Here is a 24440-nt window from a genome sequence, read left to right on the forward strand (position 1 = left end):
AAGGGCTGTCAAGTTTACAAAGCAAGGTGTATTGCTGAAGCACAACTTAAGCGCAAGCTGCACAAATTCAGAGCCACCAGCACCACAACTATAGTGTCTACACAAGTCTGTCCAATATGTGCCAGGACATTCCGTACCCAAATTGGCCTGATCAGTCATCTTCCGACACACCGCAGTCAGCCTCAAAATGACTAATGATGTTGAGGTCCTCATCGATGACAATGGACGATCAACAAAATGTGCAACGGAAACTGAAACTTCCCAGGCAATTTTCTTGTGGTCAATGTATGGGAATGGTCCAGATGGTCATACCCCAGAAGGAACACAATTGTTAGGATCCCTCAGGATCATATATGTTTCAATCTGATGTGTTCCTTCTGGGATATGAACATCTGGAGACAGAAAGATCTGAGTCCATATTTCTTGTCCTGAACTAGACCTAATTTGACAGCTCTCTTCCCAGTGCTGACTGACATGATGAGTACTTGCAAAATAATGATAAAAATGTAATTTATTATGAAGGGAATTGAATACAAAAGTAAGGAGGTTATGCTTCAGTTGTACAGGACTTGATGAGACTACATTTGGAGTACTGAGTCATAGTTATCCATATTTAAGGAAGATGTAAATGCATGCATTGGGTGGCACAGTGGTTAGTCTTGCTGCCTCACAGCACCAGGGACCTGGATTTGATTCCCAGCTTGGGTCACTATCTGTGCAGAGTCTGCACATTCTCCCTGTGTCTACATGGGTTTCCTCTGGGTGTTCCTGTTTCCTCCCGTAGTCTGAAATACATGCTGGCTGGGAACATTGGCCCTGTTATGTTCTCCTTCAATGTACCTGAACAGGCGCCAGAGTGTAGCAACTCAGGGATTTTCACAGTAACTTCATTGCAGTGTTAATGTAAGCCTACTTGTGACACTAAAAAAACTGGAAGCAGTTCAGCGAAGGTTTACCAGATTAATACCTGGAATGGATGGATTGTCTTATGAGGAATGTTTGGACAGGCTAAGCTTCTATCTGCTGGAGTTTAGAAGAGTAAGAGGTGATAGAAACATATAAGATCCTGAGAGATCTTGACAGATGTGGAGAGAATGTTTCCCCTTGTGGAAAAATCTAGAACTCGGGGTCACTGTTTAAAACTAAGGGGGTCACTCACTTAAAATGGAGATGAGGCAAAAAAAATTCTGAGAGGTGCAGGTCTTTGGAATTGTCTTCCTGAAAAGGCAGTGGAAACAGAATTTTTAAATATTTTTAAAGCTGAAGTGGATGGATACTTGAAAAAAATCAAATAGAATCATGGAGTCCCTACAGTGCAAAAGGACACCATTTGGCCCATCAAGTCTGCACCAACAATGATCCTACCCAGGCCCCATCCCCGTAACTGCACAGTAAGCAAGATGATGATATGTTATTGTGGGTATATTGGATGCAGATTAAAGATTACTGTCAGATCAGCCATGATCTTATTAAATGGTGGAGCAGGCTTGACGGGTTGAATGGCTTACCCCTGCTCCTTGTTGGTACCTCAATAATTGCAACCCAAACTGATCTGCAAGTGGAGGAAACAAAATAGTGGTGATGAAGTTCTGATAATTTTCAGAGAAGCAACGAAGATGGCCAGAAACTGGGCAGAGAAATACTGTGTAATTAAGTGTGATCTGTTTGCTGCAGCAAAGATTTAGGTCGTAATCAGCTCCGAAGAAGTCATACGTTAATTGTTTCTGGCCCCACAAGTGCCATCAGACTTGCTGGGTTTTCTTTAAACATTTTTTGTTTCGTTTCAAAGTTTTCGGAATGCTGAAAGGAAATACATAATGGGGAAGAAGGTAATTGAAAATGACAGAGGGTTGATGGGGTACAGGGTACATTGTTGTGTGATGAGTTGTGCTGAGTGGACATCTGTCTGCCTTCCAGCTCCTTTCAAAACACTGGGGAAGGTGGTGAGCATTGTGACGCAGGCGCGGTGACGGGCAGCTTGGAGCGGCGCCTCGTGCCCCTCCCTCCCGGGCCGCATTCGGGCAGCTGCAGACATTCTAGTCGGAGCAGAGAGAGAGTACAAAAAGACAGACAGCACATTCACTGTATCATTGTTACCAATACAAACCATGGCCGAGTCGCTGATGCAGCGTCTGGATAAGTTCCTCAAGGAAAAGAACATACTGGCAGATGTCTTGGGGAAAATTGAGAGCAAGACAGGAGTGAATCGACGTTACATTGCGCTGGGTGAGTCAGCGCAGGGTGGGGACAGCCTGGGGGCACGCGATCACTGCCAGCATTTCCAACTTAATAATGGCAATCACATCTATCTATATCCATATCTTTCTGGATTGGGGCTTTCAAACTAAAACACATCGCCACCTCCGTAGCGTATTTGTCGTTGCGGCTGTTGATGGTTTCTGTAACCTGATATGTCAGATAGAAGTGTAACTAAATTTACAGCGGTTTGCACGGGGATAGGATATATGTATTTATAAACGAGACATTTTGCCCTATCGGATTTTCGTTTAACCTGACAGGGTGAGGTGGCCATTTCGGATGAATGCTTAATATGAATGTTCAATAGATGCCAACGTTTTCCTTACCTGCCGACGTATAAAGTAACACTCGTGTCAAAACTTGGCTTTAACATAATAAATTAGTGTCATTATCAGTGTAATAAGGAAACTTGCTATGGTACTTCCATAGTTGAACGCCCAACACCTGCGAAAAAACAACCCATTTAAATGGGCCTATAGTATTCTGCTTCCACCCTTTTGTTGCTGAATTGCTTCAATCTGGTATCCGGAACAGAGTGGTTGAGGTTTCCTTTATTGTAACGCTTGTGTCTTTTTTAACAGCTTTCATTCTAATCATTTCGGTCTACCTTGTGATCGGCTATGCAGCATCATTACTTTGCAATTTGATCGGATTCATTTATCCTGCTTATGTATCGTAAGTAACATCTGCTTTCTTTTGATCCGAGTTTGCGTGCGATCAGTGATGAAGACTTAATCTTATTATGAATGGAGAACAGAGACCTTCTAATTTAATTGTTTAGGATTAATATAGATGACTTAATCTGGTTATTAATGGGTAAAAGATACGTTCTTAATTTAATCTCTGTAATCAGTTACTTTATAAATGAATATTTTCTGCAGAATAGTAATGGTTCATTACTATTAAGTACCAAGAAAAGGTGCATATAAACTGGGGGATGAATAGTGGATATACAAATTAGTTTTAGATTGTGGATGATTCCTCTAAATTGATATCTTTAAGTTTATGGAATGACTTTTGAATATAGACAAGAGGAAATGCCAAGAAAACTTATTTAGGATAGAGGTGGAGAGACTCTTCCCGCTCAAAGACAGTAGGACTAGGGGGCACAGCCTCAAGATAAAGGGGAGGTGGTTTAGAACGGAGTTGAGGAGGAACTTCTTCACTCAAAGGGTGGTGAATCTCTGGAATTCTCTGCCTGTTGAAGTGGTGGAGGCTGCCTCGCTAAATATTTTTAAGAAGCGGGTTGATGGGTTCTTGATAAGAGAGGGGATTAAGGGTTATGGGGAGAGGGCAGGAAAGTGGAACTGAGCCACAACAGATCAGCCATGATCTTATTGAATGGCGGGGCAGGCTCGAAGGGCTAGATGGCCTACTCCTGCTCCTATTTCTTATGTTCTTATGTTCTAATTTCTTCTATACCAAAGATGTTGAAATGGTGCTGGTGTGCCATTGCAAAGTGTTCATCATTAATACCTTCGTCATATGACTTCTTGTGAGCCTAGATAGATAGTATTGCATCATGACTGTCATTGAAGCTAACTCCAGTTCCAGTGTTGCCTGATGTTTTCTGAAAGTGTCACTCATTAGTGATCAGGAGAGACCTACCTTTCATCCCTCACTTGGAGTTCTAGTACCCCAATGTCAAAAGCGGAATTCATTAGGGACTGGCAGTTTTACTTGGGATCTTCCTAGTTTTAATGATTCAGCATAATACTAGATTATATTTAGTGCTAAGCTATTTGGAAAGCTTTAAGCATTTGAAAACTCTCTACAGGGAGAGAACTCAATAGATAATTGGCATAATTTCTGCAGCAGCTTTCTTTTTCATTCACAGGGTTTGGGCATTGCTGGGTAGGCCAGCATTATTTTGTTGCACATTCCTGATTGTTGCCCTTGAAAAGCAGCTGATGTGCTGTCTTTTTGAATTGTTACAGTCCATCTGTTTTATGTATGTTTATAATGCTTTTAGGAAGGGTGTTCCAGGATTTTGACCCACCAACATTGAAGGAATGTGACCTAATGAATCAGGTGGTGTAGTGTTTGGAGTGGAAATTGCAAGTGATGGTGTTTCCATCTTTCTAGGTTGTAGAAGTTGCAGGTTTGAAAGGTGTATCTTGTAGATGGTACATAACTGCACCCACTGGTGGTAGAAGCAGTGAATGTTTAAGGTGGCAGAATGGGGTGCTGAACCTGCTGCTTTGTCCTGGAAAGTGTCCAGCTTTTTTAGAGTTGGAGTTGCACTCAGCTGGGGAAATGTAAAATATTCTGTTATAGACCAATCTTATGCCTTCAAGGTGCTGGACAGGCTTTGGGGAGTGAGGAAGTGGGTTGCCTCACCTTGGAGTTTGATAAACAGTGGATGGAATTTAATGTGTCCTTCCGACAAGGTTGGGGGCATATGTAGTGGAATGGGAAGGGGCTGAGTGGAGACCTTATCACCTTCCCTATTCCCACTGGTTGAAGCCAGAGCAAGAGGAATCAAGGACAGCCTCTTAATAGGCCACACCTGCTGGTGGATGTGCCCATTGCTACCAGAATTATGCCCTGTACATAGTTACGTGAATGGTGTGTGGATTGGATGTTTATATTTGGAGTAAAATAGTCAGTATTGAAGGGAGGGGGGAGAAAAGGTGATGCATCACCTTTTTGTCATGCAGATAATGCAGTGCTGCATGTCATTACAATTTTTCTATGATGAAATCTAATGTATATTCTTTTCACAAAATAGTGCTCCTTCCTTCAGTTGTGGAGGTCCAGGCTTAGATGGAAGGGGTACTTGGATGTTAGGTCTTGCAGCACAGTGGTTGGCATTGCTGCTTCACAGCACCAGGGACCCAGGTTCAATTCCTGGCTTGGCTCACTGTGAAGTTTGCATGTTCTCCCCATGTCTGTGTGGATTTCCTTCAGGTGCTCTAGTTTCCTCCCACAATCTGAAAGATGTGCTGGTTGCGTACATTGACCCGAACAGGTGGTGGAATGTGGTAACTAGGGGAATTTCATTGCAGTGTTAACGTAAGCCTTACTTGTGATTAATAAACTTTAATGTCAGTTGCATTACATCTTGTTTAAGTGTTTTTCATTGTTTAGACCTTTGGACAATCTTGGCCAAGTGTTTTTGCATTTTTTGTACAGATTTAATATTGATCCTTTTATCCTCTAAACTTTATGGAAAATAAGTTCCATAATTTATTTTCCTGTGGGCAAGGATCTGATGCATTGAGTCAGTTACATTTATCATATACACATGTCATAAGCATTTGCCTTCAGTGATGAGCTATTCCAACCTCGATTCATGCACCCACAATTTTGGGTGAAATTTGTTTTTATATATTTAGAAATACTATGTCATGGCATTCCATGGTTACATTGATTTGGCTGAGTAGATTCCTTCAAATAAACTTTTTTAAATGTTTAATCCTGATTTTTGTTCTCAATGTGGAAAGTCGTAGAATCATACACTACAGAAAAGGCCCTTCAGCCCATCAAGTCTACACCAGCACATTAGAAACACCTGAACTCCCATCTCATCCCATTTACTAGCACTTGCCCACAGCTTTGAATGTCATGATGTATCAAGTGCAGATCCAAGTACTTTTTAAGGATGTGAAGCAACTGTCTCTACTACCCTCCCAGGCAGCATATTCCAGACCATCATGACCCTATGGGCTTAAAGTTTTCCTCGCATATTCCCACCCCTGAACATTCTGCCCCCTCACCTTGAACCTGTGTTTCTTCATGAGTGACCTTTCAACTAAGGGGAACAGCTGCTCCCTATTCACTCCGTCCACGTCCCTCAATCTTATGTACTTAAATCACATCACCCTTCAGTCTTTACTCCAATGAAAACAAGCCAATCCAACTGCCATCATAACTTAAATGATCCAAACAGGCAGCATCCTGGTGAATTTCCTCTGTCCACCCCATCTTGTGCAATCACATTCTTCCTATAACGTGGTGACGAGAACTGCACACTGTACTCTAGCTACGGCCTCACCAAAACTCTATACAACTCCAATATCCGTTTTTGTAATTTATGCCTTGACTGATCAAGGCAAGTTTCCCATATACATTCTTCACCAAAGTGACCTAAACTGGGAATCGAACTAGGATTCCTGGTGCTGTCATTTTTGTCATCTGCAAACTTAATAATCCTACCCACATGTCCTCTATGAAAAGAGGAAGAATCAGGCTTTCTGATTTTTGTATTATGACACAATAAATTGCCACAATAGTATTTTGATATTTTTAACAAAAATAAGTTGAACTCCTGAGCTGGAAGCTGGTTATCACATTTAAAATCCAGACATCAGCACAGTATGCTCGTATAAATAAGGAGTATTTGTGCTGTTGTTACCAGCTTATTTACCCTTCTCTATGAATGTTTTCCTTTTTTATTTGCTCCTTAATTGTACATATACCTACATACAACCTCCAACTGCAAGGGTGTGGTAGCTTGCACATTACTTTTATCAAGGTCATTTGGCAATCCAGCAGGGAGACATGAATGTTTGCTTATTCATATTTGCTGCATCTACTTATTTAGCTACCACACAGTTGTCTGACAAAAAGTACAAATTCTGTCAGTTTGGAATAAATCCAAATTTGAGTAGACATCCTATTTCTACCTTGTCAAGCTAGCCTCGAGTATTTGGGTTTTTTTTTGTCGTCTCAGTCTTCACTTGCTGATGTATGTATAGTACTGTAATATCTTGCTCAGTAATCAATTTTGCATTTTTAAGTATTAATGGTGGGCATTGACCAATTGTTTGACTGTAGAATCAGTTTTAAAAAAAACTCTATGATCAGTTGACATCTACATATAAACATCTTTTCAGCAGAAGCCATTGGTTAGCAGTTAGCATTGGAAACTGATGCTAACTTTTTCCCCCTCCCCTAGCTCTTGGGTGCTGGGTCTAATGATAGCGCATCGATTTGCTGCCTCAGCTAATTAGGCAGAAGCCAAATTCAAACCTGGGGCTTTATTTCTCTGCCTTTAAGGATTCATATTTGTATGTTTATGATTAACATAGTGTTGACTTTTTAGCAGCAAGTGTAGAACATTCTTTAACTTGAGGCATATAGCTGACTGAGATTGGGTTTATTGCAATCCATGACAATAGGAATTAATAACATTTTCACTTCATAAAATTGATATTTTACTTCAAATCTGAATTTCAAGGCAATTTTATACCAGTTTGGTATTTGGGCCCTTTCTGGCATGAGGTGATTTGAGCAAGGCACTCGATGTCAATGCTGCACCAGATCCTTACTGCTGGTTGACTCTGATCTGAAGTGATATTGTTATGAAATGCTACCAGTTTATCTGGTGAATCATAGATTTCCCAAACAAAACTTTTGAAAAAAGGTGTTCAGTGCCAGTAATGGTGAACAAGAAAATGCAAAACAACAAAATGAGACTGAGTTTGTACCATTTGGGATGTGCTTACAGCAGTAACAAACTACAGGTTGGATGACTGCATGCAGCTCTTGCTTCACTCTTTTGATTTGTGATGCAATGAAAACCCCTGAGGTACAAGACTTAAACCCTTACAAGCATGTTTTGTTAAATGAGATAATGAGTACTTCTAATCTTACTGTTCTTTGGGAATAGCAGAAGTTGAGTATTAAAATAGTGTCTGTAGCTTAAAATAAATGTACTTTGGAAAGCTGATCCCTTCTGACTTCTGAATACCTGTTATTGTATATGGCATGAGGACTTGGAAAAAGAATTATGGCTCCACCCTTAAACATGATGAATTATAAATAAATGTTGAAATAAGTGGCAGGGAGAAAGGAGGAGGAAGCCACAAATCAATAAATCTAACATTTTGGGCAGGTCCTTAAGTCTTGGACAAGAGATTCTTGAACAACCTACTAGGGAAGTGTAGCTGAACTGAATTCTTCCTATATTTTTAACTTGAACACATTCTGCCATTGGGCTGCAACCCCACCTAGCCTTCATGACAAGGGATGTAATCTGCATTTATCAGAACATGTAATGAATATGTTTCATTTATAACCCTAACACTCTGCCATCTTGCCTCTACTTACTAGAAACATTTTTACATGGGTGATTTGTTTAGTTTGTACATGTAGTAATCTCCAGAAACTTTTTTTGCTAATTTTAAAAATTCTCTTCAATTTGTTGTTCACTAGTCAGCTAACTATTCTCTAAATATTTGGACATTTGACTTTTTTAGTGAAATCCTGCAGTGGTTTGCAGGAAGTGGGTTCTAGTATTCTTGATGTAGAACATTTCATGACTAATACATTGGCAGCTGTTCAAGTAGCCTATCTGAGTGCATTGAGTCATTTTTACTTGACCAGAATATGGAAGAAAACCTGATGTTCTAATTGGTCTTTATATCTGTAAGAACTGAATTTTTGAAAGATTTACTTTTCAAAGTTCAATTAAAGATAAATCGGTTTTATTTATTTGTTGCATGCTATACTTTAATAAAGCTTGCATGTTTTTAAAATTGTTCCCTTCCCTAGATATGTATTTAACAGTTAAAAGAAAAGTACTGCAGAAGCTGGAATCAAACAAAAACAGAAAATGCTGGAAAATCTTATCAGGGCTGACAGCACCTGTGGAGAGAGAATAGAGCTAATGTTTCATGTCCAGATGACCCTTCGTCTGAGCTGTATTTGTTTATATATTCAATAGTAACATGGGGTGAGGGTTAAATTCTCACTTATTGGAGATGGTCATTGCCTGCCACTTGTTTAGCGCGAATGTTACTTGCCACTTGTCAGCCTGGATATTATCCAATTCTTGTTGCATTTGGATATAGACTGCTTCAGTACCTGTAGTCATGAATGGTGCTGAACATTCTGCAACCATCAATGAACATCCCCACTTCTGACCTTGTGATGGAAGGAAGGTCATTAATGAAGCAGCTGATGACACTGCCCTGACGAAGTCAATCCTTGTGGTTCATAATGAATTTTGGCAAAGTCTAACATACAATTTCCATCTTCACAGCAACAAAATTCTCATGTTAATTTTGAATGGGTAGAATTCATGGCTTTGTAAATACAAGTGCAGTTTTATCTCAAGCATGTCAAATTTAAATTATTACCAAAATGTCCTATAACATTGCATGTCTGGTTTAGGCTGACTATATGTAGAATGAAGATCTGCTAGTTTAACCATATTGGTCCATAACTTAAAGATGATCAGTGGTGGATTGCCACTTGCTAGCGACTGCACTGCACTTAAAATGTAAAGTGCCTGTCTCATCTGACCTTTCTGACTCAGGCGGGTGAGACTGAAGAAACAAAGCAGGTTACAGCTCCAACAGTAAAGTTCAGAAGGGATGGCGTGAAGGAGTATGTGCAGTTTTTATGGCAGTAGCTGCTGTAAGGTAGTTGTTTAACAATGGCCACGTGCAAAATTTCACTTTGCTAACCTGTGATTTCCTGGCTCTATCCCACAGAGACATTTTGAGATGGGATAGGCACATCTTTAAAAGGGAAAGAGGAATTTTTTATTTTTTTTTAGTAATTAGTTCACTTTACATTTCTTTGGTTTTTTTCCTTAAGTCATCCCTTTTCTTGCACAAGTCCCTCGTAAGATTTTGCCCCTTAGTTAGGATGTTTGCATGATATTAATTAGGGGAAGTACCCCTTGCATTCTGGGGAGCCTCCATTGTAAATTGTAGGAACACACCTATAATCCTTAAACTGCCACAAACAGGTTGCACAAGATCATAGTGTGCTTTTTAGTGGTCACCTTTTCATTCTTGTTGTTTGCAATGGAACTGCTCCAGGTTGCTTCCTCTATTTAAAACCAGATCAGTGGTCTAGTCCTGAAAGAAACCCTTGAGCATTTATGTAGCTGAAAGCATTTTTTTTAAATTTCCCATATGGTATGTTGTTCTCGTTTTCAAAACGGGAAGTATTTGCTACAAAGTGTACTAGATTTTCCGTCCTCTTGCCATCTGGCCCTTCGAGCCTGCCCTGCCATTCAATAAGATCATGGCTGATCTGAAGTGGATCAGTTCCACCTTCCCACCTTCTCCCCATAACCCTTAATTCCCTTGTCTACCAGGAGGTTAAACTGTGGTTTTTTTATATATATATAGTTCAGTTTGATGTGGTGGTCTCCGTTTTAAAGGGTTCTACTTATTTTTCTCTGTGGCTAAAGATTGACTTCCTACTTCTGTTTACAGCACTTCCTGTTTTGGAATTCCAGCATGCATTTTTGTTGGTGTTAAACAAATGTTTAACTTGTTTTCCCAAGGTTGAATACTTGTATCCTGCAATCAAATATTGAGATCTTTTGGCCTCTATTCGTTAATTATCAAAATGCAGCATTGACAACTCATAGTCTTTGTGATTTTTCCATTTATAATCACAACTTTTTCTGGGATGGATTAGCAAAACCACCACTGAACATCAAGCTATTATTTCTAGGACTGTCATTGGCCTAATTTCTTCCAGATATCTTCTGTCCATAATCTCAGTCCCCCAGCCTCATGCAGCCAGCTTCTACTTCCTTCCCAAAAATCCACAGATTCGCATTTCACTTCAGCCCCATTAAACTTATTTCTTGTAAACGTAACACTATTTCTCTCCCTTTGTCCAGTCCCTTCTCACCTATATTTGTGATTCTTCTGACACCTTGCATCATTTCCTCTTTACTGTAGGCATCCCATCCCTCTACACTTCCTTCACCCATCAGGATGGTATGAGGATTCTCTTCTACTTCATCATCAAATGGAGACCTAAACAGTTCCCAGCCAGTACCAGTATCTTCTGCCTAGTTGAATTCATTCTCACATTAAACAATTTCATCATAGAACCCCAACAGCACAGGAGGTGGTCATCCAGCCCACCCAGGCTCTACGCCTGTAACCCCACATATTTTGCCCACTAATCCTGCTGACACTAAGGGGCAATTAAGCATGGCCAATCAACCTAACCCACACATCTTTGGAGTGTGGGTGGAAACATTCTTATGTTCTTAAACAGGAGCACCTGGAGAAAACTAATCTTAACACAAAGAACATGCAAAATCCGCACAGTGACCCAAGACTGGAATTGAATCTGAGTCCCTGGAGCTATAAGGCAGCAGTGTTAACTACGGTGCCACTGTGTCACCCTACTAATTTCTCTCTCAACTTGTCACACTTCTCAAAATCAAAGGTGATATATTGGGTACCCAGATGGGCCTCAGAAAATTTTGTGGGGAATGTAAAATGTTTGTTCCAGTATACACAAGCTCCTCCCACAACCCTTTTTTTTCTGGTATATCTGACTGTATTGATGCTGCTTTGTGCTCCACCTGGAACTTCGGGGAATGAGGAATTGCAAATAAGGGTCATGTTGGATTGGAAGCATAAACTCTTTTGGTCTCCACAGATGCTGCTAGGCCTGCTGAGTTTAAGCATTTTGTTTTTGCATGAGGGAATTTGCATGTGAGGATTTATTGGAGGCTGTTGGTTGCTGAGTTATACAGTTGCTCCTTTCCTGGGCTGTCTGTTAACAATCACTGCCATGGTTACTATTAGAAGTTGAACCGACTATGATTTGGTCAGGAAAATGGAACATCCATCCACTGCTCCCTAAAATGCTACTTAATTGGAAGGGTTTGTATCACTTGCCACTGATTCTAACAGAATGTAGAGAGAAAATATACCATCCAGCCTTGTGGAATCTGCTCATGACAAAGTCATATTTAAAAACTATGTTCTTAGCTGAATAAAGATTGGAAATTCATATTGATTTCTTTACAGAAATTGCCATAGTCCTTTCCACTATCATTTTGTGAAAAATTGACCACTCTGTGACCCAATTCTGATTTGTGTTGCTTTCAAATGTTACATAGTTTTTGACCAGTTTTCATTCATAATGATCTAAGTCTGATGCCCTGCATGGTGGTAACTTTTGATAAATGCTGTCCAAATATTTTAAATTTCTCCCCTATTATTCCTTGGGCTCCAAAGCTTTAATTCAGCCGCCTTATTTATTTACATTATTATTTAATTGAATTTCCTTGTTATAAAGACATTTGCTAGACTTGCAAAAATAAGTTGCAATGGACAAGTAGCAGAGATTGGCTTTAATGCTAGTGGAATCCACATTGGAAAGTGGTTCTCCTTCCATAGAACAAAGAGTAGGGAAAAGGCAGTAGCTACCCCAAGAGGCTGAGTGAGAATTAGTACAAAGGACTCTGGATTTGACAAGATTCAGCCTGAACTGTCTACCAATATTGATATAGAATTTTTTTTGTTCTTGAGGTCTATGCAAAAATTACTTTTTTTAAATTCTCTCTATTTTAAAAAAGCATCTGAGCTGGAAAGGTGAAAGAAATTTGGCTTGTCGACCAAGCAGCTACATTCTAATTACAGCATGGCACACTTTCACTAGTAAAATATGATGTACACATGGACCAGAGAATTTATACACTCTTTATAGAAGAGCTGAAGAAGTTGGGTGATGTAGTCAGGATGTAAATATAAGATGTATTCTTTCCAAAGGTATCTCAAAAACAAAATTGGTTTTTTGTGTGTGAAGGATATTAAATACATCTGTGGCATACTCCATTGTTCAATTAGTCATGCCTGTTGAATTTAACATCCATCTGAAACATCAGAGCAGCTAATTTGGGTCTTAATTTTATTATATTAAGGCCCCAACTAATTGTTGTGATGCTCAATTTCATTAAGAAAAAAATAATGATGCAGCACCACCTTAATGCTGGATTAGTGTCCACCCAAATTACATCCACAAGCTCCAATTTGATTTAAATCCAACTCGGTGAGAGAACTTTGGATTTAATTGGTGATTACTAATTTTTATGGTTGATTCTGTGTATCTGTAACAATACTTACTTTATAATTTTGAGTTGGCTGCTTTGAATCATATCACAGAAGCCTAAACTTCATGAGTTACAATCTGATTCACATGTTCCAAGATTTTTATGCTTCATTGTGAAATGAAGGCCAGTTTGAGTTGCTGAAGTGTATCAAATATAGGGACTTTTTTCATTGACCATCCACAATCTAAGTTCAGAGTTTCACAATTTTAAAATTGTGTTTTGCAGGTAGTAGGTATTGATAGACTCCTTTTTGTGAAGCACCCATGTGGTACAAAACTAGAGTAAGCCTTTCTTAAATTTTTATTTCCTGACCCAATTAAATATTTTCAGACCTGGTCTCCAGTTTCTCGTTTTAAACTAACAATCCTTCTTTTAAAAATCTCACTATTTTCTATGGGGATTTTATATACTATTGTCAGGGGTGGGGCAGAGAAACACTTGTGGCTGCCCAAGGCCAGAGCAAAGTGTTTCTATTTGACACAATTGTAGCTACTTCTGTAACTTAAGGTACATGTTTATCACTAACGTTAAAGCAATATGTAAATAAATTACAAAAGGTTATGGAGATAATTGGAACATTAAGTTTTAATACTAATCTATTTTTCTGTTTCATTTTGTACGCTAGGCATTGGCAGCATTGACTTTCCTATAGGGAGAAGCAGGAGGATGCATCTTCAGTGACCAATTTATAGATTGACATTTTCTGAGGCTCATTCATGACTTGAGAAAAAGAAATTCTTGTATTTACATAGCATTTTTGACGTCCTCAGGACATCCCAAAGTGCTTCACTGCCAGTCAAATACCTTTTGAAGTGTAGTCTCTGATTTTTCTCTAGGCAAATGTAGCATCCAGATTTGTGCACAGCAAGGTTTGACAACAGAAATAAGATGTAGTACAGACTAATGTTGAGGAAGAATGTTGGTGAGGATACTGGGAAAACTCCCTGCTCTTCACCAAAAAGTGTCAGTGGGATCCTTTATGTTCATCTGAACAGGTAAACAGGGTTTTAGGTTAGTATCTTATTCAAAATACCACTCATCTGGTAGTGGCAGTCCAGGTTATGTGCTGAAGTCTTAGTTTAGGATCTCTGAGGATAGACAGGAAAAGGGCCAAATAATTTGCACACAAAATTAATGCTTTGGAATCAGTCTGTCCTAGGCATGTAATTGAATAATACTAGCCATGCCAGGATGCATAATGCCACCACACAATGAAGCCTTCTGTTTACCAATGGTGTGTCTCATTAAATATACCAACATTAGATTCTATTGACTTGTGCTAGTGCTGTTAACTCCCTTATGTTTTCTTAAGTGAACTAGGTTAGTGTTTGAATACTATAATTACTTGGTTCTGTTTATTTTGTTGCCCCTCAAAATATTACTGTTGCCATTGCTTAATCAAGTACAGCAAAATAATTTAAGATTCTTTTCTAAAATGTAAATATTAACAACTTGTTTAGTTAGTTGCAAGTTGGTATTTAAATACTATTCATGAAATAACACAATCTTGTCCTTGGAACATCACTTTTTTAACCTTTTTTGTGGTTGGTTGTTTTTAAAATTTACACCTGAGCATCCTTCTGAGGGGAAGAAATAAAGGCTTATAAATTGTGTTATGTCCAACAGGTTAATTAAACTTAATTTTGAGGTTGTGCCAAATGGAATCTTAAGATTGCATTATAATTTGCTACAATGATGCAATTTGATCTCTCAATATCACCAGTTAAAATGTTTCCAAAATTGCTCTGTGAATCATCTTTAAAGAGATGCTTTCAACATGTATAGAAAGCAATTATTAAATGCAACATGTAGAAAAACATCGCAGTTTGTTTTCTGAAGTCACAAACTGGTGTTTCCAGCCCAAGTCACAGGTACTGGAAAAGATCAGTGTGGATACTTTTTGAAAAAAAATGCAAACTTTAATAATGCACTGTAACCCCGTTTGCTGCTGAATGATGTAGTTTTGCCAGTGTTGGACTGGGGTAAACACAGTTTAAAAAGTCTGACAACACCAAGTTTCAGTCCAACCAATTATTTGATAGTAAATTCACTAGCTTTCGGGTTAGCCCCTTTGTCAGGTGAATGGAGAGTTCTGGCCTCAGACCACATAAAGCACAGACAACTGCTTTATATGCTCTCTGAGGCCAGAACTCTCCATTCACCTGACAAAGGGGCTAACCCGAAAGCTAGTGAATTTACTATCAAATACTTGGTTGGACTGAAACCTGGTGTTGTCAGACTTCTTACTGCTGCTGAATAAACAGGAAAAAGTAACTTTAATTCAATTATTCTGTTTAAATTAATAGAAATCAGCAATTCCAATTATTAATCTGAAAAAATAACTGGAGTGGAATTGGGCATATCTTTGCTTGGTAGAATGTCCACCCAATTAGAAAAGGTGCAGCTTTTGATCTGGTTTAATTTCTAATTTCTGGTCAATTATACAAGTGTACATGATTGATATAATAGTGGTTTCCTTCCCCAAGCACCACTATCTGCCTGCAGGGGGGTAAAGATGATGACAGCAGGTGATGACATTTTAAAAGTAGACATGCAATTGATGTACACAAACTGGACTGTTTAAACTTGGTAGTAGATAACATCTACCATCCGTTAAAGAACAAAAACAGCCTGGGAAACAGGCCCTTTGGCCCAACGAGCCCACACTGCCATTCTAACATTACCAGTCCCCCCCTCCACCCATGACCCTTATCTATGATTATGGCATTCCACATTGAGGGATACTAATTTTGGGAGAATTTATTCTCCAGTCAGCCTAATAGCACATCTTTGGGGTGTGGGAGGAAACCAGAGCACCTGGAGAAAACCCACACAAGCACAGGGGGAATATGCAAACTCCCACAGACACTGGCCCAAATCCATGTGTCTGCACAGCAAACAGTGATAGTCACTGAGCTGTCATGTGTGCACTTAACCTGGACCAGATGTTGGGCAACTAATAACATGAAGCACTAGGCTGCTACTCAAACATCCAAGAGCAGCCCTTGTACGACCCATTGTGTGTATGCCCCTCGTTGGACAACAAGGTGGACTGACTTAACCTGTGGATTAAAAGAGAAAAACGTTAGTATCATTCCTCATACTTGTACATTACTAGGGACATCCCAATGCTAATGAACCTTATTTAAAACAGTTTCATATCCTCCATCTCCAACCCACTCGTGCCTAAGTAACTCTTAAACAAATCCAGCATGCCTGCCTCCACCACCTTGCTTGGCAGAGCATTCCATACCCCCACTACCCTGTGTGGAAAAACCTCCCTCTAATAGCCATGTTATACCTCTCCCCCTTGTACTGTGTCCCTAACATTAGAGTAAACAGTGGTAAGCTATTTCCTATCTATACCCTTCATAATCTTTTATATACCTCGATTAGATTTCCCCCTCCCTCGGTCAACATCTTTCAAGGGAAAACTGCCCCAATTTGCTAAATCTTTCCTCATACCCCAGTCCTTCCATACCAGGCAGCATCCTGGTAAACCTCCACTGCACTCTCTCCAGAGTCTCCACATCCTTCCTGTAGTAAGGTGACCAGAACTGGACGCAGTACTCCAAATGCAGCCTAACCAACATTCTATACAACTGCAACATCAGACTCCAGCTCTTATACTCTATACCCCTTCCTATGGAGGCGAGCATAAGAACATAAGAAATAGGAGCAGGAGTAGGCCATCCAGCCCTTCAAGCCTGCCCTGCCATTCAATAAGATCATGGCTGATCTGTCATGGCTCAGTTCCACATTCCCACCCTCTCCCCATAACCCTTAATCCCCTCTCATCAAAAATCCATCAACCCGCGTCTTAAAAATATTTAGCAAGGTAGCATCCACCACTTCAACGGGCAGAGAATTCCAGAGATTCACCACCCTTTTGAGTGAAGTTCTTCCTCAATTCTGTTCTTAAACCCCCCCCCCCCCCATCTTGAGGCTGTGCCCCCTAGTCCTACTGTCCTTTCTGAGCGGGAAGAGTCTCTCCACCTCTATCCTATCCATCCCATTCATCATCATATACATCTCAATGAGATCTCCCCTCATTCTTCTAAACTCTAACGAGTACAAGCCTAGTTTATTCAGCCTCTCCTCATAGCTCAACCCCTTCAACTCTGGCATCAGCCTAGTAAACCTCCTCTGCACTCCCTCCAAGGCCAAAATATCCTTGCGTAAGTATGGCGCCCAAAACTGCACACAGTACTCCAGCTGCGGTCTCACCAGTGCCCTATACAGCCACAGCAAGACCTCCCTACTTTTATATTCAATCCCCCTCGCTATGAAGGCCAGCATCCCATTTGCCTTCCTGACCACCTGCTGCGCCTGCAGGCTGGGTTTTTGCGACTCATGCACAAGGACCCCGAGGTCCCTCTGCACCGTCGCCTGCTGCAGTTTTTCGCCACGTAAGTAATAATCCTTCCTACCAAAGTGGACCACCTCGCACTTGCCAACATTAAATTCCATTTGCCAGTTCTTGGCCCATTCGCCCAGCCTATCTAGATCCTCCTGTAGACTCTCCACACCCTCTGTGCAATTTGCCGTTCTACCAATCTTGGTGTCATCAGCAAATTTCAACACCACACACTCGGTTCCCTCCTCCAGATCATCTATATAAATGGTAAATAGCTGAGGTACCATAAGCTTTCTTCACAGTCTTCACTTGTACTGCCACCTTCAAAGACTTGTGCACTTGCACCCCCAGGTCCTGCTGCATTTTTATACTCTTTATAGGCTTGCCCTTTATCATATAACTCCCTCTACATTATTCCTGCCAAAATGCATCACCTCATTTATCAGGATCAAACTCCATTTGCCATATCTGTCCAATATACCAGCCTATCTATATCCCGTTGTATTGCCAGACACTGCTCCTCACTGCCTGACAATCCAGCCATCTTAGTGTCATCAGCAAATTTGCTGATCACACCACTTACTCCCTCTTCCAAGTCATTTATATATACTACAAAGAGGTCCTAGTACTGAGCCCTGCGGCACACCACTAGTGACAGACCTCCAGCTAGAAAAGGACCCCTCTGTCTCCTCTTAGCAAGCCAGTTCTCCACCCATCTAGATACCGAGCCTTAATCTTTGCAACCAACCTACCATGAGGGACTTTGTCAAACGCTTTACTGAAATCCATATAGATCACATAATGGCTTGTCCTTTGTCAACCATTTTTGTCACCTCAAAATTCTACCAGATTTGCAAGGCAAGACTTCCCCTTAAAGCCATGCTGTGTATCCCTAATTAGATCACAATGCTGTAGGTGTTTATACATCCTATCCCTAAGAATCCTCTCCAACTTGCCTACCACTGACATCAAACTCACCAGCCTAGAGTTATCCCTCCTACCCTTTTTTAAACAACAGTAGCACATTAGCTATCCTCCAGTCCTCTGGGACCTCACCTGTGTCCAAAAGAGAGACAAAGATTTGCATCAGAGGCCCAGCAATTTCACTCGCCTCCCTAAGCAGCCTAGGATATATGCCATCCTGGCCCCAGAGATTTATCTGTTTTAATGCTACCTAAAAGCCCTAACACTTCTTCCCTCATAATGGATCGTTCCTTCAATTGGTCTATAGCTCCCTCCAAGACACCAAGCCCCTCTCCTTATGTGAATACCGACACAAAGTATTCACTCAGGATCTCCCCCATTCCTTCACTGTAAGCACAATTCCCCTCCTCTGTCCCTGAGCGCGCGCGCGTGTTCTCTCTCTCTCTCTCTCAAGCCACCCTTTCGTTCCTAACATAGGAAACAAACACCTTTTGGATTTTCCTTAATCCTACCTGCCAAAGCCATTTCATGCCCCCTTTTTGCCCTCCTGACTCCCCTTTTGAGATTCCTCCTACTCTCTCTGTACTCCAACACACTCTCTCCATTCCCAGTTGCTTAGACCTAACAATGCCTCTCATTTCTTCCTGACCAAGTCCTCAATATCTCTAGTAATCCACTGCTCTCTAATACTACCATTCCCATCCTTCCTCCTAATCAGCACATGCCTTTCCTGCACCCATTTCAGTTTTCCCTTGAAAGACTCCTAATGTGGACTTGCCCTCCAACAGCCTATCCCAGTCTGTATCCCTAAGTTCCTGCTAATCTGGCTGTATCTAGCCTTCCCCCAATTTAGCACCCTCACGTTAGGGAGTGGGGAAAATTAGGATCTTAAGGCTGAGGCAGCAGCACAATATATAGTTAGTTCAATTCCTGCCTACCCTTCCTCCACTGGAAAATTAGCAGAGGGATAATGAGATGAACCAGCCCTTAATATTCTATAGCCATTGGCCTAGTCAAATTGCCATAACAATTATTCAACCTCTGGATTGCTAAATGTTAAACCAGTGAATAAGGCATTTGTGTTTGAACAATTGATAAAACATTTGATCCTGTAAGGTGTACACCTAATATTGAAACTTCAGTTATGAGAATAGATTGGGATTCTTTTTGGGAAGAAGGTGGCAGAGAAGAAAGATGTTCAAAATGGGTTGGGCAGAGTAGATGGGGAGAAACTACTGCCCCTCATAAAAAGATCAAGAACAAGGGTACAGGTTTAAGGTGACTTGCAAAAGAAAGTGTTTAAAAATTCACACAAGCTGTTCAGATCTGGAAGGCACTACCTGGAAGTATGGTGGAGGCAGGTTTAATTGGAGCGTTCAGAGGGCAATGTCATAGAAATAGCACTATCTCATGATTAGAGAGCCAGCGCAGTCCAAAGATGTGCGGGTTAACTTGATTAGCCATGCTAAATTGACCTGAATGTCAGGGGGATTAGCTGGGTTATGTACAGGCATTATGGGAATAGATTGTTATTAGTGCAGACACAGTGGGCCAAATGGCCTCCTGCACTGTGGTTTCTATGATGTGCCAAATGGCTGCTTCCTGCACCATAAAAATTCTGCATTTTACATGCCTGTGTTCAAGATCATTAAATGAACAGCAGGTAGTTATTCTGGATTTCTAACATCTGCAGTTTTATTTTGTAACAGGCAGTGAGTGAGGATTTCTGGCTTGAGCTAAGTGGCCTCCTCCTGTGCTGATCTGACCATGATAGGCAAATGATTTAAGTCTGAGTTCTAAGCAGACAATGTGATGTTCTTCACAGTAAAATGAAAGTCAGATGTAAAATTGGCCTCAATAGCCTCATTGTCAACTGAAATAATATAAAAGACCTCTATTCAACAACTGATTTGTAAAACTAATCTTCTATGTTTGTTTACACACAGTATCACATGGCCAAAAATAGAAATGTATTCAAATCACATGGTGAGCATTCATAATTGAAATTTGTTGACTATCAAACAGTCTGCTATTAATTTGAATTAGTCATTTGAATTTTACTTCAAAAGAGCCTCCAGTTTGGTTATTAAAGTAGTACTCCAGAGAAGACTGTCAAAATCATCATGTTTTATAACTAGTGTTATTGAAGTGAAAAATATTGTCTCTGTGTAATGGGGTGAATACCGTCACTAATCCCATTGCATTGACCAAAACTAATAGTGTGATGCGTAAGCACTGCATGTTGCATTTAACATGCCTGAGACTATTGTTGAACCTAACAGTGATTGATTGCATTTGAAACTTAGATTAAGGAACTACAAGGTCACTTTTGCAGTTATATGGTATGACAAAATCATAGTTTGTGCTGATCTGAGCTAATCATGCCAAGGATGAGAAAAGTAATTTGGAACTACCACTCCTGATTGCATAATATGCATATGATGGGATCATGATTGAGTGACAGTGGCATTGAGGACAGCTGTCTTCTGTTGTCAACTATTCATTTAAAGCTCACTATCATTACAAAGAATGGCCATATTGGTTGCTGTCACAGAACTACAGTCCAGCAGGAATCTGCATTAGGGTGAAAACATTTTTTGTAAAACACATAACCTCTTTGTACCATCCTGGTGGTAGTTTTATGTATTTCAGTTTTATCAGCAAAATTGGTTGATCACACTCTGTCAAAACTGATTCAGTGCATAATATCAGAAGATAATTGCCTTGAGTTTCTTGGGCAGTCCAAGCAACATGTAAAGCCTCACTTGTGCCCCAACCATTTTGTAGAATATTATCTTGATATTTCTCTATCTGGATTTTCTGTAGCACTTTGTTCAGAGCATGTTTAAATTGAAAATCTGTCCATATTGTATTTTTGAAATATTTGGTAAATTTTAATTTTCTTGCCTGCAGAGTCAAGGCCATTGAAAGCCCTGATAAAGATGATGATACAATATGGCTGATGTACTGGGTGGTATATGGTCTCTTCAGTGTAGCTGAATTCTTTTCTGACATCTTCTTCTCCTGGTTTCCCTTCTATTATATCTTCAAGGTAAGTAGAAGTAAGTTTACAATGGATTAGTGTTGTAATGTGCAGTAATGTTGGAGAAAGTGTATTTTGCATCTACTTTTTAAGCATAGTTAACTACTAACTAATGTTGCTCTAGTCTTTTCAAAAAAAAAGTCACTGTATTGTCTACATGCTTGCAGCTGATCTATTTGGGTGTAAAATATCAATACTTATTGATTGTAGATATGTTTTGTAGATTTTGTATGTAATAAGGTATTCTAGCTTTGATTTATAACGAAAAGGGCTGGAAACCAGAATTACTTTTTCATTAATAGAAGGAAAGTTCTAAGTTTTGCATTAAGATTCTGCACACATATGCTAACTCCCCTTTCTCATTTGGGGGAAAAAGTTTGATAATTACTTGCCTTTTTCAGTTGCAAGATTATAATCATTAGACATTTTTTTTTCACTTCCCCTCAATTCTACAGACAGACCAGTCACCAGAAAACAATCTATTTCAGTCAGGAGGCCAGAATCATCAAGCTGTTGATTACTGCAAAACCTTAGTTCATATTATTCAGTGGTTATTTTTGTGTAATTTAAGCAATGTCAGCTAGTTGATGTATCTCAACACTTCCATGTTAATACTTGGTATCCTCTGATTTCATCTAGCCATTAAATGTGAAATGACAGGTGGCAGTGGGTTGCTGACCACTCATCTGTAATCGGTAATGTATTCTCATCAGTGCTGCTCATGTACTGAGATCAAAAAAATTTAAATTTTGTGGGCAAAGTCTTAAGATGAACAGTGAAGTTAATTATCTTTGTGGCTGCATTCCAATAGTTGGGATCATAATTTGTGCTTTGTATAGGTCAGTGAGGTATTGGAGGAAGAAAAGCAGTTAAACATCTCCACAAAATTCTGTTTACCTATTTGAATCTTCAAGAACAAAATAACAGCTTTGATTTATAGATGGTTCCTGGAACGAGGAACATCAATTATGATGAATTTGAGAAGTTAGGGTTGTTTTCCTTAAAAATAATTTGATAGAGGTATTTAGTCTCAGTCCAGCCCTTCACTTTTCAATGTTCCCACTCATGAAAGTTTTGAAAACATTAAAAGAAGCAACAGTGATATGAGGAAAAACTTGAAAAACGTTTTCACATAATGAATGGATAGGATCTAGAGTGCTCTGCCTGAGTGTGGTGGCTTAATTGAAACATGCGGAAGGGAATTGGACTTGTATCTGAAAAAGGAGAATGCAGAAGATTGAAATAGGTGAGCTGCTCATTCAGTGAGCCCATGCAAACACAATAAGCCAGTCAGCTTCTGTGCCGTACTGATTTACGTAGTGATGAGCACCTTTTTATGTAATAACATTTCTAGGTGCTGCACAGGAGGGTTATAATGTAAAATGTTTTCAAGCCACATCAGAGGATATTGGGTAATGTAACCAAAAGCTTGATGAAAGGGATGATTTTTAAGGAAGGTCATAATAGTTGAAAGTGCACTAGAGGCAGAGTTGTGGGGAATGCCAGAGCATAGGGCCTAGATAACTGAAGCTGGAGCCATTAAAACTGGAATGATTATAATCAGGGAAGCTCGAGAGGCCAGAATTGGGTGAGTGCAGATATCTTGGAGGGTTGTGAGGCTGGAAGCAATTGGAGGTAAAGAAGGATGAGGCCATGATTTGAAAACAGGGATGAAAAGTTTTAAATCAAGGCACTGTTTGGTAGCCACTGTCAGCGAGCAAAGGGTTGAAAGGGGAATGGATTTTGAGTTAAGATATGTTGCAGCAATTTTGAATTACTTCAACTTGATGGAGAATAGATGCTGAAGACTAGTAAAAAGTGCATTAAAATAGCCTAATGAAGGCATGAATGAGGGCTTCCAGTAGATTCACTGAGGTGGGCAAAGTCAGCAATGTGATGGTGATGAAAATAGGTGGTCTTCATGATAGCACAAATACTTAGAACAAAAATAGCCTGGGAAACAGGCCCTTCAGCCCAACAAGCCCACGCCACATCTGCAGAAAATGCAGATGTATGGGATTGTGGGTAATCTAGGAAGTTGGATCAGGAATTGGCTATCAGATAGAAGACAGAGGGTGGTGGTGGATGGTAAATATTCATCATGGAGTACAGTTACGAGTGGTGTGCCTCAGGGATCTGTTTTGGGGCCACTGTTGTTTGTAATTTTTATTAATGATCTGGATGAGGGTATAGTTGGGTGGATTAGTAAATTTGCTGATGACACCAAAATTGGAGGTGTGGTAGATTGTGAGGAAGGGTGTCATAGTCTGCAGGGAGACTTAGATAGGTTGCAGAGCTGGGCCGAGAAGTGGCGGATGGAATTTAATGCGGAGAAGTGTGAGGTAATTCACTTTGGTAGGAGCAACAGATGTGTCGAGTATAGGGCTAACGGGAGGACTTTGAATAGTGTGGATGAACAGAGGGATCTAGGTGTGTGTGTACATAGATCCCTGAAAGTTGGGAATCAAGTAGATAAGGTTGTTAAGAAGGCGTACGGTGTCTTGGCGTTTATTGGTAGGGGGATTGAATTTAGGAGTCGCAGTGTAATGTTGCAACTGTACACTACTCTAGTGCGGCCGCACTTGGAGTACTGTGTGCAGTTCTGGTCCCCGCATTACAGGAAGGATGTGGAGGCGTTGGAGAGGGTGCAGAGGAGGTTTACTAGGATGTTGCCTGGTATGGTGGGGAGGTCCTATGAGGAGAGACTGAGGGATTTAGGGTTGTTTTCGTTGGAAAGAAGGCGGCTAAGAGGGGATCTTATTGAAACATATAAGATGATTAGAGGTTTAGATAGGGTGGATAGTGATAGCCTTTTTCCTCGGATGGAGAAAGCTAGCACGAGGGGGCATGGCTTTAAATTAAGGGGGGGTAGCTACAGGACGGATGTCAGGGGTAGGTTCTTTACCCAGCGGGTGGTGAGGGATTGGAATGCCCTGCCTGCTGCAGTTGTAAATGCGTCTAGTTTGGGGGCGTTTAAGAGATCTCTGGATAGGTTTATGGACGAAAAGGGATTGGTATAGGCTAGTGGG

The 24440-nt window shown here is 40.3% G+C and overlaps 1 protein-coding gene across 1 annotated transcript in view; it reads left to right on the top strand.

Annotated features, from left to right (window-relative positions):
- The first annotated feature begins 1982 nt into the window (after positions 1-1982).
- reep5 (receptor accessory protein 5) overlaps positions 1983-24440 on the top strand; it is a 28584-nt gene continuing 6126 nt past the window's right edge. The window contains exons 1-3 of the mRNA XM_080189704.1: positions 1983-2226; positions 2841-2934; positions 21282-21420. Of these exons, the coding sequence (XP_080045830.1) occupies positions 2109-2226; positions 2841-2934; positions 21282-21420 (351 nt within the window). The 5' untranslated portion in view covers positions 1983-2108. The remainder of the gene's footprint in view (positions 2227-2840; positions 2935-21281; positions 21421-24440) is intronic.

Source organism: Carcharhinus amblyrhynchos, chromosome 5, assembly GCF_965287045.1.
Source record: "Carcharhinus amblyrhynchos chromosome 5, sCarAmb.v2.hapA, whole genome shotgun sequence".
NCBI classification, from domain to species: domain Eukaryota; kingdom Metazoa; phylum Chordata; class Chondrichthyes; order Carcharhiniformes; family Carcharhinidae; genus Carcharhinus; species Carcharhinus amblyrhynchos.